At 37.3% G+C, this 13,412-nt stretch overlaps 1 protein-coding gene across 3 annotated transcripts in view; it reads left to right on the plus strand.

The window, feature by feature from the left end:
* Positions 1–13,412, plus strand: part of RECK (reversion inducing cysteine rich protein with kazal motifs) — a 65,292-nt gene that overhangs the window by 24,616 nt on the left and 27,264 nt on the right. For all 3 annotated transcript variants that reach the window (XM_008141914.3, XM_054727207.1, XM_054727208.1), the window contains exons 6-7: positions 549–596; positions 11,697–11,730. In XM_008141914.3, the coding sequence (XP_008140136.2) occupies positions 549–596; positions 11,697–11,730 (82 nt within the window). The remainder of the gene's footprint in view (positions 1–548; positions 597–11,696; positions 11,731–13,412) is intronic.

The following is a 13,412-nucleotide window of genomic DNA, read 5'->3' on the forward strand; positions in this document are numbered from 1 at the left end:
TATTATTTCTCTGAGCATCAGTTTCTTCATCTGTAGAAGAGAAAATATCTCCATTAACTTGTTAAAAGAATTACATAAAAATAACTTGTTAATTTCTAGGCATAGCCTTCCCCTCTTTAAATGCCCTTTGTGTTATATATGGATCTTTTCTGAGGAAAAGTCAGTATGAGAACTTATAATATGAAGGGTTAAAGAAGAAGCAAAATATAAATATCCTGGCAGAGCTTCACAAGAAAATTTTCTGCAGAGTGGAATTCAGCTGGAAAAAAAAAAGTCTTCTGATTTACATTTCCTTCAAAGTTATCTAGTTTCTGAAATAACAAAAAGACTGTGTTATTATGTGAGATTAAAGCCATAAAAGGTTAGAGTGAAGTTCTAGCATATCTGATAGGTTCTGGGGCTGGTGTTTGTTTAAGAGAAATAGCATGAAATGTGTTTGTTGTATATAAGGAACTTTAAAATATTTGAGCATAAGGTTTTCCTGTTTTATTCTGTGCTGAATGGCAATGTGTAATAAAATTAATGGAGAAATTTGTTGTCTAATTTAGGCATCTTCAAAAAATGATATTTCCAAAGTTTGCAGAAAAGAATATGAGGTATGTATATTATTTAACAAATTTGGATAGACTATTCAGATATTATAAAAATTGATAGAATCACTTACATTTTAAAATGAATTAATTCTTACATAAATTGCCTTTTACTTTTCAGAAAATATAGCCTTGAGAAAAATATCATTTACCTTGTTTAGAAATCTTAAGACTTTAATTGACTTTTGTTAAAATTAAGCATTAATTTAAAATAAATGACTAAATCACATATACAGAGGATTTAACCTATAATGTTTTCTTAACAAAGCAATTGGTTGTATCCAAAGTTGTAAAATAGTTTTTCTTAGGATCCATATTCTCTTTTCTTCTTTTCCTATCCCTTGACACCCCCCCCCCCAAAAAAAAAAAAGAAAAGAAAAGAAAAGAAACAAACTCATATTGCTATTGTGAATAGCTTCAGTTTTTCCTAGGATCTTGCATTTGGGTGGGGTGTGGTGGAAGTACTAACTTACAAAGGCTGTATTAAATCTGAAGGACTCTTGTCACCCAATGGTGGTATTTAATGCACTGTGATATCTAGATGGGAGAGTTATTAGGGCAGGAGTAGGTAAGGTGTTTCATATTATGCAGATATGTACAGAAGAGTGTCCCTGATGTGAAAAGGTTTCCTTATTGGGACTACTTAGTTTTGTTTCTAGAACTTCATGGTTAAATGTGACAGTATTATTGTTTTTTCATAGTATAAGACCATGTAATTAAGGATACTTAAGTGCATATACCTCATTCATCATCAATATTAATAAAAGCACAATATGCTAATTAGACCAGACGACCTTCTGGACAAAGCCAGGCTGCAAGGGAAGCCCAGGTCCTGGGGGCTAGAGGGAAGCTGGTGCCGGTAGCTGGGGGAAGGAAGGCCTACTCATGCACAAATTTCATGCATCGGGCCTCTAGTTTTTATATATAATCACTAGAGGCCTGGTGCACAACATTGATGCACACAGGGGTGGGGGGTCCCTCAGCCCAGCCTATGCACTTTTGCAGACTGGGAGCCCTGGGGGGATGTCTGACTGATGGCTTATGGGAGTAGGCCTAAGCCGTCAGTTGGACATCCTTAGCACTGCCACGAATGGCCACGGCCACTGTGCTCGCCAGCCATCAGCCAAACTTCTGGCTGCGTGGCACTTCCCCTGCGATGAGCATCTGCTCCCTGGTGGTCAGTGCATGTCATAGTGACTGGTCGTTCTGCCATTCGGTCGATTTGCATATTATCCTTTTATTATATAGGATTGGAATTCCTATTGCTTTTTTTTTTTCATCCTCTCCCAAGGATATGTTCATTGATTTTGGAGAGAGAAAGGTGGGGAGGGGGAAGAGAAACATTAGTCAGTTGCCTCCTGTGCAAGCCCCAACGAGGGATTGAACCCACAACCTAGGTATGTACACTTAGCAGGAGTCAAATCCAAAGCCTCAAAGCTTATGGGACGATGCTCTAACCAACTGAGCCACCTGGCCAGGGCCCTATTGCTTTTAATAGTCTTTGTGCTCTTGGAGAAGAAAGATAGGACAACTTTCTTAACTGCTTCTAGATTATAGTTCTGATTTCCTTTTTTTTCTTTTCTCAAAGCTTATAATTCTACCTCTTGATTAATATTTTTAAATTGGAAAATCTTATTTATCTTTTGTCTCTTTGTACTATTTGCTAACTTACCTCTGTTTCTCTGAAGACAAATTTCCAAATTAACTGTAACTTTTCCTCTGTTATTATTGAAGGGAGCCTTGCTACAAAGAAATAAAAGATCTTTTTTTTTTTCTTATCTCTCTACCTTTGAAATAACTAGTTTTAGTTTCTCTTGAACAAAGTGGCTAACTATAATTCCTTCTTTTTTCCCACATGATGTCTGACATTGTCCATCTCCTGTAGCCTGTCCTCCATTATTTTAGTGTGCTTCCTTCTCTTGTCTGGATTTCCGCATTGCCCTAGGAAGTCTGCCAGTATGTGTTGATGAAGGACGGGACAGGAAAGGTAAGAGAGATAAACACTGTCCTATGAGAGAAATACTAAGAGTAGTTTACTTTTAGTAGTTTACTTTTCTCAGTCTATGCTCTCTTACTTGGCTTAGAATTAAGAACCTATTTTCCAAAAAGCTACATGCCAAGAGAGTTCATTTGTATATATAAAAAGTTGAACCTACAAATAATTCAAGATAGTTCAAAACTCAGTTTGATTTCTTATATGTCTTTAGAAATAAAAAGAGCACTTTTAATACAGAAAGTATTATAAACACCAAATAACAATCACTCTCATGATTGTTGAAATTTAGTTTAAAGATAATGTCTAAAGTGAATTGAGTAAGTTTGGTATTGTGGAACCTATTTTAACTAGATTGGTTATTTTTCAACATTAGAATAATTTATAAAATTAGGCTTTTAGTATGTTTTCCTTAACACTAGAGTGGTCCCTGTAGTGAACTTCTAGTTGTGTAAGTTTTCCTTTAGGCTGACAATTTTAGGGGTTAGCATTTATCCTGAAGGATGTTTTTTTATAGTTTGATTAGAGATTCAGAGAGTGAGAATATATTCAAAGGAGCTATTGTTTCTCTTTCCTGGTGAGCTGATGCAGAATGGCTTTTGAGGGGATTTCCTAAGAATTTACTTAATTGAATAAAGTTAAAGCAGTTTAATGACATTTAAGATTCTGAGTTTCATTTTCAAGGAAGCTAAGATAATCAGTTAAATGTAAGACATTATTATGTCTGATTTTATAACATCTAGTTTCTTACACAAATCAATAAATATTGAATACCGAGAGGCAGGAGGTTTTTTGTTTTATATATATTTTTACTGATTTCAGAGAGGAAGGGAGAGGGAGAGAGAGATAGAAACATCAGTGATGAGAGAGAGTCATTGATCAGCCTCCTGCACACCCCATGCCAGGGATCAAGCCACAACCCAGGCATGTACCTTGACTGGGAATTGAACCCCGACCTTCTGGTTCATAGGTCGACATCAACCACTGAACCAAAACCGATGAGGCCCCAAAGTAGGCTGATAGCAATAGAGTCGAGTATTCAGGAATAAATGAGAGATTTAAAGGCAGAATCCATCCACAGAATTTGTTGATGGATTCAATATAGGAGATGATATTCAGGAAAATATAAAAAATAATTATTAGTGAATTGGGAGATAGAACTGAAGAAATTGTTTGGCATAGCAGCATATAGGGACAGGCTGAAAGAGTTTAAGGGAAATGGTGGATAGAGAAAGTCTTCTAATTGGAATACTAGAAGAAGAAGAAAGAATATGGAGTTGATTCAATGTTTAAAGAAGCCCAACAAATCCCCAGCAGGATTTTTAAAATTTATATTTATAGACACACCTCATAACCAATGATCTTAAAAGCAGTCAGAAAAAAAGGACATCACCTTTAAAGGAGACCATCAACTGACTTCTCAATAGCATCAACTGACTTCTCAATAGCAACAGAGGAGGCCAGAGACACAATGATACCTAAACTGCTCTGAAAGAAAATAACTTTTAATCTAGAATTCAATGTCTATCAAAAAATTTTTTTCTAAGAAAGAGGGCATAATTAAGATATTTCCAGACAACAAAAGCAAAGAATTGCCATGACTAGACCCTTTATAGAAAGATTCCTCTCTAAAGGAAGTTGTAAAATAGCTATAATTATTGAAATGCAAAAGAAAAAAAAAGAATGATCACAATACAAAGTGGGTAAGTCACAAAATACACATTGTTTAAAACAATAATGTATTTTTGAGTTTTTTAAAAAGAAAATACACAACAACAATAGCATATAGCATTGGGAAGGTTGTGTAAAGAAATTGAAGTATATTGAGTGTTACGTCTTTTTAAATGTTAATACCTATATCTCAGAGGTAGTTAGGAATGCAGGACTAAAGAAGAGAAGAGATATCATGCCCAAAGATAACTGTGAAGTAAACCTTGAACTTCAAGAGTGAAAGAAAACTATGAAAGAAAAGCATAGAAAAGGGGAGAGGGCTAGGTTTTAAAAATTGCTTCTTTAGGGAACTAGAAGAGAAGGAGCCAAATACTAATCTGAGAGGACCAAATCTATGTTCAAAATGAAATGAGATATTCCAAGAAAAAGAACTTCTGTCACTGGCAATGTTCAAGCAAAGGCTTACTGGATTCACCTGTTGTGGAGGGGATTTCTGCAGTGGACAGGAGATTTGACTAAAGATCTCTCAACTCTACAGGTCTCTTATTCTGACCAACACTTAAGAAAGAATACTTCCTTCAGTACTTAAGACTACTTCTTTCAGAATCACATCTGTTTGTTTGAGGCCACCAAAATCAACCAGTGGCTTGATAACTCTGGCATGGACATGTTCAAGTGTCATGAGAATGTTCACTTCCAGGTTCTCCATGCATTTTCACAGGCTTGGTCCTTAGTTCACCTAGAAGTATTGGTCAGGCCACTGGATTCATGAATATGTGATGCTAGAACCAGAGATGATACTTGAAATACTTAATAACTGGAACCCCATAGGCACCGACAGAACAAATGCGGGCTATAAGCCATCAGTGTAGCCATACTAGTACACATTGGCTGATTAGAACTAAAGTAAAACGAATCCATGTTTTCCATGAATTGTGATACAGGGGTAATTTTTAAAAATTGTCTGATGATAGTTATTTTCTTCCTTGAACGTCATAATAAACATCAAGATGATCTGAGGCTGGTAAATTTCCAGGGACCTGGCAATGGTTGATGACACAAATTTTAGTTTCAGGTTGATAAATCCATTTTGTACCTTTATGTCAGTCCTTACCTACCATTCTCTTAACATAATGGCCATAAATATAAATACCTTTCCATTTGCTGCATGACCCTCTGAAATATAATGCTACAAATTTGTCAAGAGACTTACTTCGTCTACAGATTCGTCTTTGTGCTTTCCTTTGTATTTTCAGAAATTTCATTTTCATTTCTCTTCTTTCTTTCCTAGCTTTGTTCAGTCTAGTTATTTGGTGTTATTTTATAAGGAAGATGAGAAACTGTAAAGGAAAGTCCGTAGGAGATATTTTTGTGAGAACTCACTTTTTTTAAATCTTTAGGCATTTAAGTTTTCAACTCAACAGTTGCTAAACAAAACTAAAATAATATTCTGTCCTGGAGCTCTGGTTCTATAAGAATACTAAAATAAAATTAAGATTCAGGGTGTTAAAAAGAGGCTCTAAGAAGCTCAATAACAAAGATGGTTGGCCTTGTGAGTTTTAGGCTCAGTTCTTTCCGCATCATTCTATCAACATGCTGCTAAATGCATAAGAGAAGGATGCAGGTATGTGTTAAATTTTATTTTTTGAATATTCACATGGTTCAAAGTTCAAAATGTTATACAATAAAAAGTCTTTTTTCACCTCTTGTACTGCAACCATTCAGTTCCTTAAGTAAGCAGAGATATTTTATGCATATAAAAGCAAATATGTACAGATATTCCTCCTCTGCCCCCCTGTAACACAAATGGTAGCCTGCCATACACTTTGACCTACCCCTGGATGCCCAGTGTTTGGTGCATATTTATGTATGTCTACATGAGCTATACAGTATATCCTCAGGAAATTCAAAATTAAATGTTTTGTTCTAAAGATTTCTGTGAATTTTATTTTGTTTCATTTTCTCTCAAATTAACCTTGATTCTAGACTTACTACCAGAAGCATAAAGAAAAGGGATGAAAAATGAAAAAATAGCCCTAATTAGAGATAGGATTACAGGGATGTCAGCACCAGCAGGATTATCTGGATAGCCGGAGGCCTCCTGCACCTCACTGTGATTGGATCTGTGCTGCAGTGGGTCTCAGAATAGAGGAGACAGTCAGCTGTGGGGGGTTTTAACAAAAAGAATCTTGGGGTACTTTGCCCCAGCAAAGCCTTCAGGGGACCTAAATGTAAAGATAAGGAAACTCCGGAAATTGTCGTGATATAGTAAGTAGAAAACTGAATGGGAGGCTTGGTAAATGGTAAAATGCTATATAGGTGTACTGTATCAGACTAGATTTGAGCCGTTACCTGCAGCTGATGAGCTCCAAAAAGAGCGAAACCGATTAGGTCCTGCAGTACTGGCTTAAGATAGTATAAAACCTTGATTATGTTCCATTTGTATATTGTTTCATTTTGTCATACTTTATATTATAGTTTGGGGAAGATAATAACTCCTATTTAGTCTCCCAGTGCAAGTGTATTTCCTCTCTAGTCCATTTTTCTGAGAATGAGATCATCCCAAAAGGGAAATCTAATCATTCAGATTATATTATGACCTGGTCTAATCTCCATGGCCAGGTTTTCCCCACTGGGCAATCTAATCTACTCCCCCGTAACTTCATTGCCCCTATATGATGACAAACCCAGAATCTTCTTTGCTAGCTTCATTTAAGTACTCCTGAATCACTCCTGAATGTGTACTTTTAATATGCAATTGGCATTTCAAATCAGGCAAACTGATTGTTACCCTCCTTACCTTCCCTTCCCCTCCTTCCCTCCTTACCTTCTGCTGCATACTCCACACACACACACACACACACACACACACACACACACACACGCGCGCACGCACTCGCGCACCCCAAAACAAAACCTTTTTCTTATATGTCTTGCTTGGTTGTTCCAGACACATAAACTAAAAATCTAAGAGGTATTGTCTATTTTTTCCTCTTTCTCACCATCTACAAATAACTGGCTATCAAGCTCTAAAAATTTGCCTTCGAAATATATCTTAAATCAGTCTGCTTTCCAGAGCCTCAATTACTGTCTTAGCTGAGGCCTTTAAATCACTTGCTGGACAATAGCTGCCTAACTAGCTTTCCTATTTCTAATTTCTCCTTTTATCTACTACCTTCAGTACTCTTAGAATGGTTTTTTGAAAGACCAAATATAGTCATATCACTCCCTTAAATAAAATACATGGTCAATCTCAGAAATTATAAGTTGCATAAGGGAGGGAAGAGTCAAGTGTCTAGATAGAGAATAGCTTGTATATCAGACTGAGGAACATGAACTTTATCCTATAGGTGAGCCATTGAGGATTTTTGTTAATTGTAGTTGTACAACCTGTTTGTTCTACCGGGAAGTCACTCTTTCTGACTCCATTCTATCACACCCCATTCAGTGATATGATGGAACTGGCATCTTACTAGCTAGGGAGAACTGATGATTAAATATTCAGGAGTTTTATAAACCAGTTTTAAATTTGAAAGCAGCTATGATTAGGGTATTAATGCTGTGGACATCAGCAAATATGGCAAAATCTGGACTCTTTCCCCCCCTCCCCAAATTATCCAACTAGCAACTTTGCTTCAAATTTTGACTTAGTTTGTATTTAAAAACTTTCCTGCCAAGTTCTCTTGCCTCCACACACATAAAATTGATTGCTACTTCTAAATCCTTTACATGCTTTATTATATACTATTTGTCATAGGATAATTCTGTGCACATGTCACTTTTTAATACACTCTGAGTTCCTGGAGGCAGAGTCTATGTCTCTTTTTTCTTTGCATCTATCATTCATTTATTCACTCAACATTCATTGAATTTATACACACCAAACTGATAGACTTAACCTTTTGCACTCGGGTGTTGAGTGTGACTCGACACGGTTAGCATTAGAATAAAGGAATCAAGAAAAAAGCAAGCGAGTGCAAAGGATTAATTTGTGTCAGACACTGTTCTCAGGGTACAAAGATGAAAGGATTTAGCCACTAGAAGCTCATAATCTAGTTCATGACAAGAGAGAAATTCAAATAGTTCATTACAATACAGTAAGACAAGTACATTGCTAGAAATCTGTACAAGACACATTGGTGCCTGGAGGGAAAAAAATCAATCCCTGTTCAGGGTAATGGGGAAATCTCCACAGAGCAGGTAAGACTTAAAGGATGAACAAAAATTTTTTGCCTGTAAAAAGGCTCTACAATTAGTATTTTTATAGATAGAGCTGAAGGCCCGGTGTACAAAATTCGTGCACTTGCGGGGGGGGGGGCGGGGGGGGGACCCTCAGTCCGGCCTGCACCTTCTCGCAGTCTGGGAGCCCTTGGGGGATGTCCGACTGCCATGGAGGTGGGAGAGGCTCCCACCACCGCCATTGTGCTCACCAAGCATGAGCATGGCTTCTGGCTGAGCGGCGCTCTCCCTGTGGGAGCGCACTGACCACCAGGGGGCAGCTCCTGTGTTGAGTGCCCCTGGTGGTCAGTGTGCATCATAGCGACCGGTCATTCCACCATTCAGTTGATTTGCATATTAGCCTTTTATTATATAGGATTTTTAACAGAAATTTTTTTTCCACTCTGGACAGCTGACTTGCACAGGTTCTTTATTTCAGAATAAATAACACTTGTATAAATGTCTATAAATTAGGCATTCTTTGGATGAGCAGAGAAAGCACTGAATATAGCACATCATTGAATAGCATTTTATTCAACATTGTTTAGTAATGATGTTGGTGAGAGATGCTGTAGGAACTTAACTCTTGTTTATATCAATAAGCCAATGGTAAAATAGCATTACATGTCCTTTTGTGAAAGTCACAGAACCTATCAACGATGTTAAGTGAGGACGTACTGTATTGTATCTGTTATCATAATAATGTTGTTCAGCTGTGTAGTGAAGTTGAAGACCTCTTGAGACCCTGTCAACTCCGGTATACTGACATGCTCTTTGGGTCTCTGATGTGGTAGACCTTTACCTCAGTAACACTGTAACTTTGATCTAGTCTAGAGTAAAATGAGTGGTGAGGGAACTGTTATAGGAAGGCACATTGGGTATAATATTGGTGGCAGAATGTCAAAAGAGGCTCCATTTAATAATATATTTATTATATACCAATAATTATAAACTCTCCGTTACTTCCAGTTTTTGCCACCAGATGGCGATCAGACATTTGAAAGACTTAATTGACTAAGAACTCAAGATTGGCTATCTTAAGAAATGAGAAAAGCCTGGCTGGTTGAGCTTCGAACCATGAGGTCACGGATTCCCGGTCAGGGCACATGCCCAGGTTGTGGGCTCAATCCCCAGTGGGGGGCATGCAGGAGGCAGCCGATCAGTGATTCTCATTGATGTTTCTATCTCTTCCTCTCCCTTCTCTCTGAAATATATAAAAATAAATAAAAAACTAAAAAAAAAAAAAAAAAGAAATGAGGAAATATAAATTAATGTTGTGACTCATTATGTGTATATCTTAAGCCCTGTCAAACTAATCAGCAGTAATTAAACAGTGAAATGTAGAGTTATCGCTTAGTTACCTAAGGTATAGTTACCTAAGATATAATTTATGCCTAAATATAGTTACCTAAGATTAGAAATCTTCTATCACAAAAGGTGACATGATTAGAGTGTATGTAATCATGATGAGTGTAAAGTAAGCAAGAGAAGGATTGAAGGCCCATTCTTTTAGACATTAAAATTGGTAAAGACAAAGAGATATAAAAACAGTATTAACACTGAGGAAATATAAATGTTTTTTGTTCAACAAATTAGAGTGAATCTATTTGTGAAGGGTCTATAAATAGACATTAAGAGAAATGAAAGATACTTAGGGAATATTTCTGAACTCTGGAAATGATGTCAAGGGAGACAGCTGGGCCCCACAACAAAACCTTTTTCTTACATGTCTTGCTTGGTTCTTCTAAATCAAGGGTCAGCAAACTTTTTCTGTAAAGAGCCGTACAGCAAATACTTTAGGCTTGCAGGCCATATGGTTTCTTTCTACCCAATTCTACCATCTTAGTATGGGTAAAAGCTAGGGTCTATAAGTATTTTCCTTTCAAGGCCTGTCTCTGGCATCTGTCAAATAAGGAGTTAGATTAGATCATCTCTGACATTTTTCAGATTTTGTGTCGTTTTGTACCTCTCTCAAGCTAAGTGATCCCACAGGCTAATCCAGAGTGATATTTTATTTGTAAGGTCAAATTTTTATTTTTTTAAAATATATTTTTATTGATTTCAGAGAGGAAGGGAAAGGAAAAGAGAGAAACATCAATGATGAGAGAGAGTCATTGATTGGCTGCCTTCTGCACACATCCCCACTGGCATGTGCCCTGACTGGAAATCAAACCACAACCTCCTGGTTCATAAGTCGATGCTCAACCACTGAGCCACACTGGCCGGGCTTGAAGCTAGGTTTTAAATATCAGTAAAGCTGGTCCTTTAACAAGTCCAGGTCACATGGCTTGCTTGTGATTTAGCTAAATCATCTCTATTCAACAATAGGGTGCACTTGATTTCCATTTACCTTTTATTTGTGCCCATATCATTTCTTTTAATAATTCATTCTTTTCCAACTGTGAGTGATAATAATCATAGTGAACAAACCCTGAATATCCAAATGGCCATGTATAGGAATATTTTGTTTTTGTTTTTTTCACTTCTTATTTTCCTTACAATGACTTTAACACAGTGTGATATTATCTAAGAGTGATCTAAGAGCTTTATAAACACTATTGAGTCTCAGGCTCTGCTTTTGACCTGCTCTGTGACTTTGGGCAGTTTATCCCCTACGGAGAAAACCAGTTCTTCATCTGTAAAATGGTAGAGAGATTCCCCATCTGTCCACAGGATGGCTATGTAAGAAACACCTTTGAAGCCTTGTTTAAATTTTTGTGCCTTACTCCTGAGTCTGTTTCTAGTCTAGGATAAGGCCTAGGATGCTCAGGTGATACTAGTGCATGGCCAAGTTTGATAACAATTAAAGATGACTCCTAAGATTCTTGTAACTCTAACATGCAGTGGTTATATGAAATATATGTAATTCCCTATAGGTCCTTTATTATATATCATTTTCTGGAACTTTTATATATTCCTGCAAGAAATAATTGAGATTAATATATTGTAGTTTCCCCCAAATACACACATTGGAACAGCTTTGCATAAACTTGGTTTGCCATCACATGGTCAGTTTATGGCTCAGATGACAATCTTGATCCCTGATGTGTATTAGAAGATGGTCTCCCTTTTCACTAGAATGCCATCTTATAGCTGTTTTGTTTCCAGTCTTGCATTTAGAAAGAATTAAATGTTTGTGATATCCTGATTTTCATTTAACCATAAGTGAAATAAAATTAGAAATTCAGTATGGTTGTTAATTTCTGTTTGTTTTTAATTTACAGAATGCTCTTTTCAGTTGCATTAGCAGAAATGAAAGTAAGTATATTATTGATGGTTCTACAAGCAGTCCAAAGGGCAAAGCACAGTTTACAGATTATGATTTAGCTGTTTTAAATACTGCCAAGACCCTGGCATTATAACTTAGGCTCTTAGTAAGCCATCTGAAGGAGTGTGCCCCGCAGGATCCTGATAGGCACCTTCCTCTGGAGTGTTGAGGCCATTCATTCCCATGTCCTATTCTAGTGCTAGATGTATTAGAGGAAGATCGTGTATTTACCCCATTTGAGTAAATAGGATCACTTTCAGAAGTTAAGAACTCCCACGGGATACAATGCTGCACTTGCCGAGGGCTGCCTCTCAGTTCAGTCAGCAGACTTTCACTACTTCCTCTGTGTGGAGCAAACACACATCTATAGGGGCAAACCCTGTAGATAAACAACTCTGGGACTTGGTGGCTTTTGGATAGTATCACTGATAAAAGTGCTGTGGGACTTCAGAGGAAGGAGGGATCATATCCTGCAGGGGTGCTTAGAGGTGACTTCATGAGTTGGTGACTGTGCTAGGCCTTAAAGCAGTGGTTCTCAACCTTCCTAATGCCGCGACCCTTTAATACAGTTCCTCATGTTGTGGTGACGCCCAACCATAAAATTATTTTCGTTGCTACTTCATAACTGTAATTTTGCTGTTAATGAATCGCGGCCCACAGGTTGAGAACCGCTAGCAGGATTGCCTAAGACCATCGGAAAACACAGATATTTACGTTATGATTCATAACAGTAGCAAAATTACAGTTATGAAGTAGCAACTAAAATAATTTTATGGTTGGGGGTCACCACAACATGAGGAACTGTATTAAAGGGTTTCAGCATTAGAAAGGTTGAGAACCACTGCCTTAAAGGATGGGCAAGATGTGAACAGTGGAGTTGGAGGAAGGGCATTCCAAATGAAGGGAATAGTGAGAGCAGTGAGAGATACGAAACACATCTGAGGAACAAAGAGTTGTCTAGATTAGCTTGGCGGTGGGGTGTATCAAAGAATAATAAGAAACATTAGCTGTCTATACTTTATCGTCTACCCTTTCTTCTACCCCTCTGGCACATAATCTTATGTCCTCCTACACTGATGAGGAAGCCAGCATAATGTGGAATCAGATGATAGGCATCCTTATCCTGTTCTCACGTTTCTCTTCTGTCCTCAGCATACCCCAAAGCCCCCACTTTATCCTCATTGACATTGACAAATGTGATAAATGTAGCCATTAAGAATTGTTCTTTGTGATGCAAAAATGCATCAGTGAACACAATAAATTTGGTAGTAATTACAAGTCAAAAACTTATGTGGCACAATAGGTGTGAAACAATGTCCTTGCCCAGGGAACTGAGGCCTGTCCTGCATTAGTTCAGTCCTAGTTTAATTAATTTATATATGATATTATCATTATCATTATCATTTCTGGAAGTTGCCTGAACTCCCTGCAAATTCACCAGAAATCTGATTCTGGTTCCTCCATAATCATCTCTAACAATTATCAGAGATTTCCTACCTGCCATGTCTTGTCTTCCTTCAGCTTCCCACAGATTCCTTAGCCTCTCTATGAATATCTCTTGCGCTTTCCATTATAAATTCCACATTTGCACTACCCAGTCACTCATCTAGCTCTTCCCAGATACTTTAAATGGTCCTTTTGATTTTCAAAAATACATAAATCCAGAATCAAA

Source organism: Eptesicus fuscus, chromosome 15, assembly GCF_027574615.1.
Source record: "Eptesicus fuscus isolate TK198812 chromosome 15, DD_ASM_mEF_20220401, whole genome shotgun sequence".
Classification (NCBI taxonomy): Eukaryota; Metazoa; Chordata; class Mammalia; order Chiroptera; family Vespertilionidae; genus Eptesicus; species Eptesicus fuscus.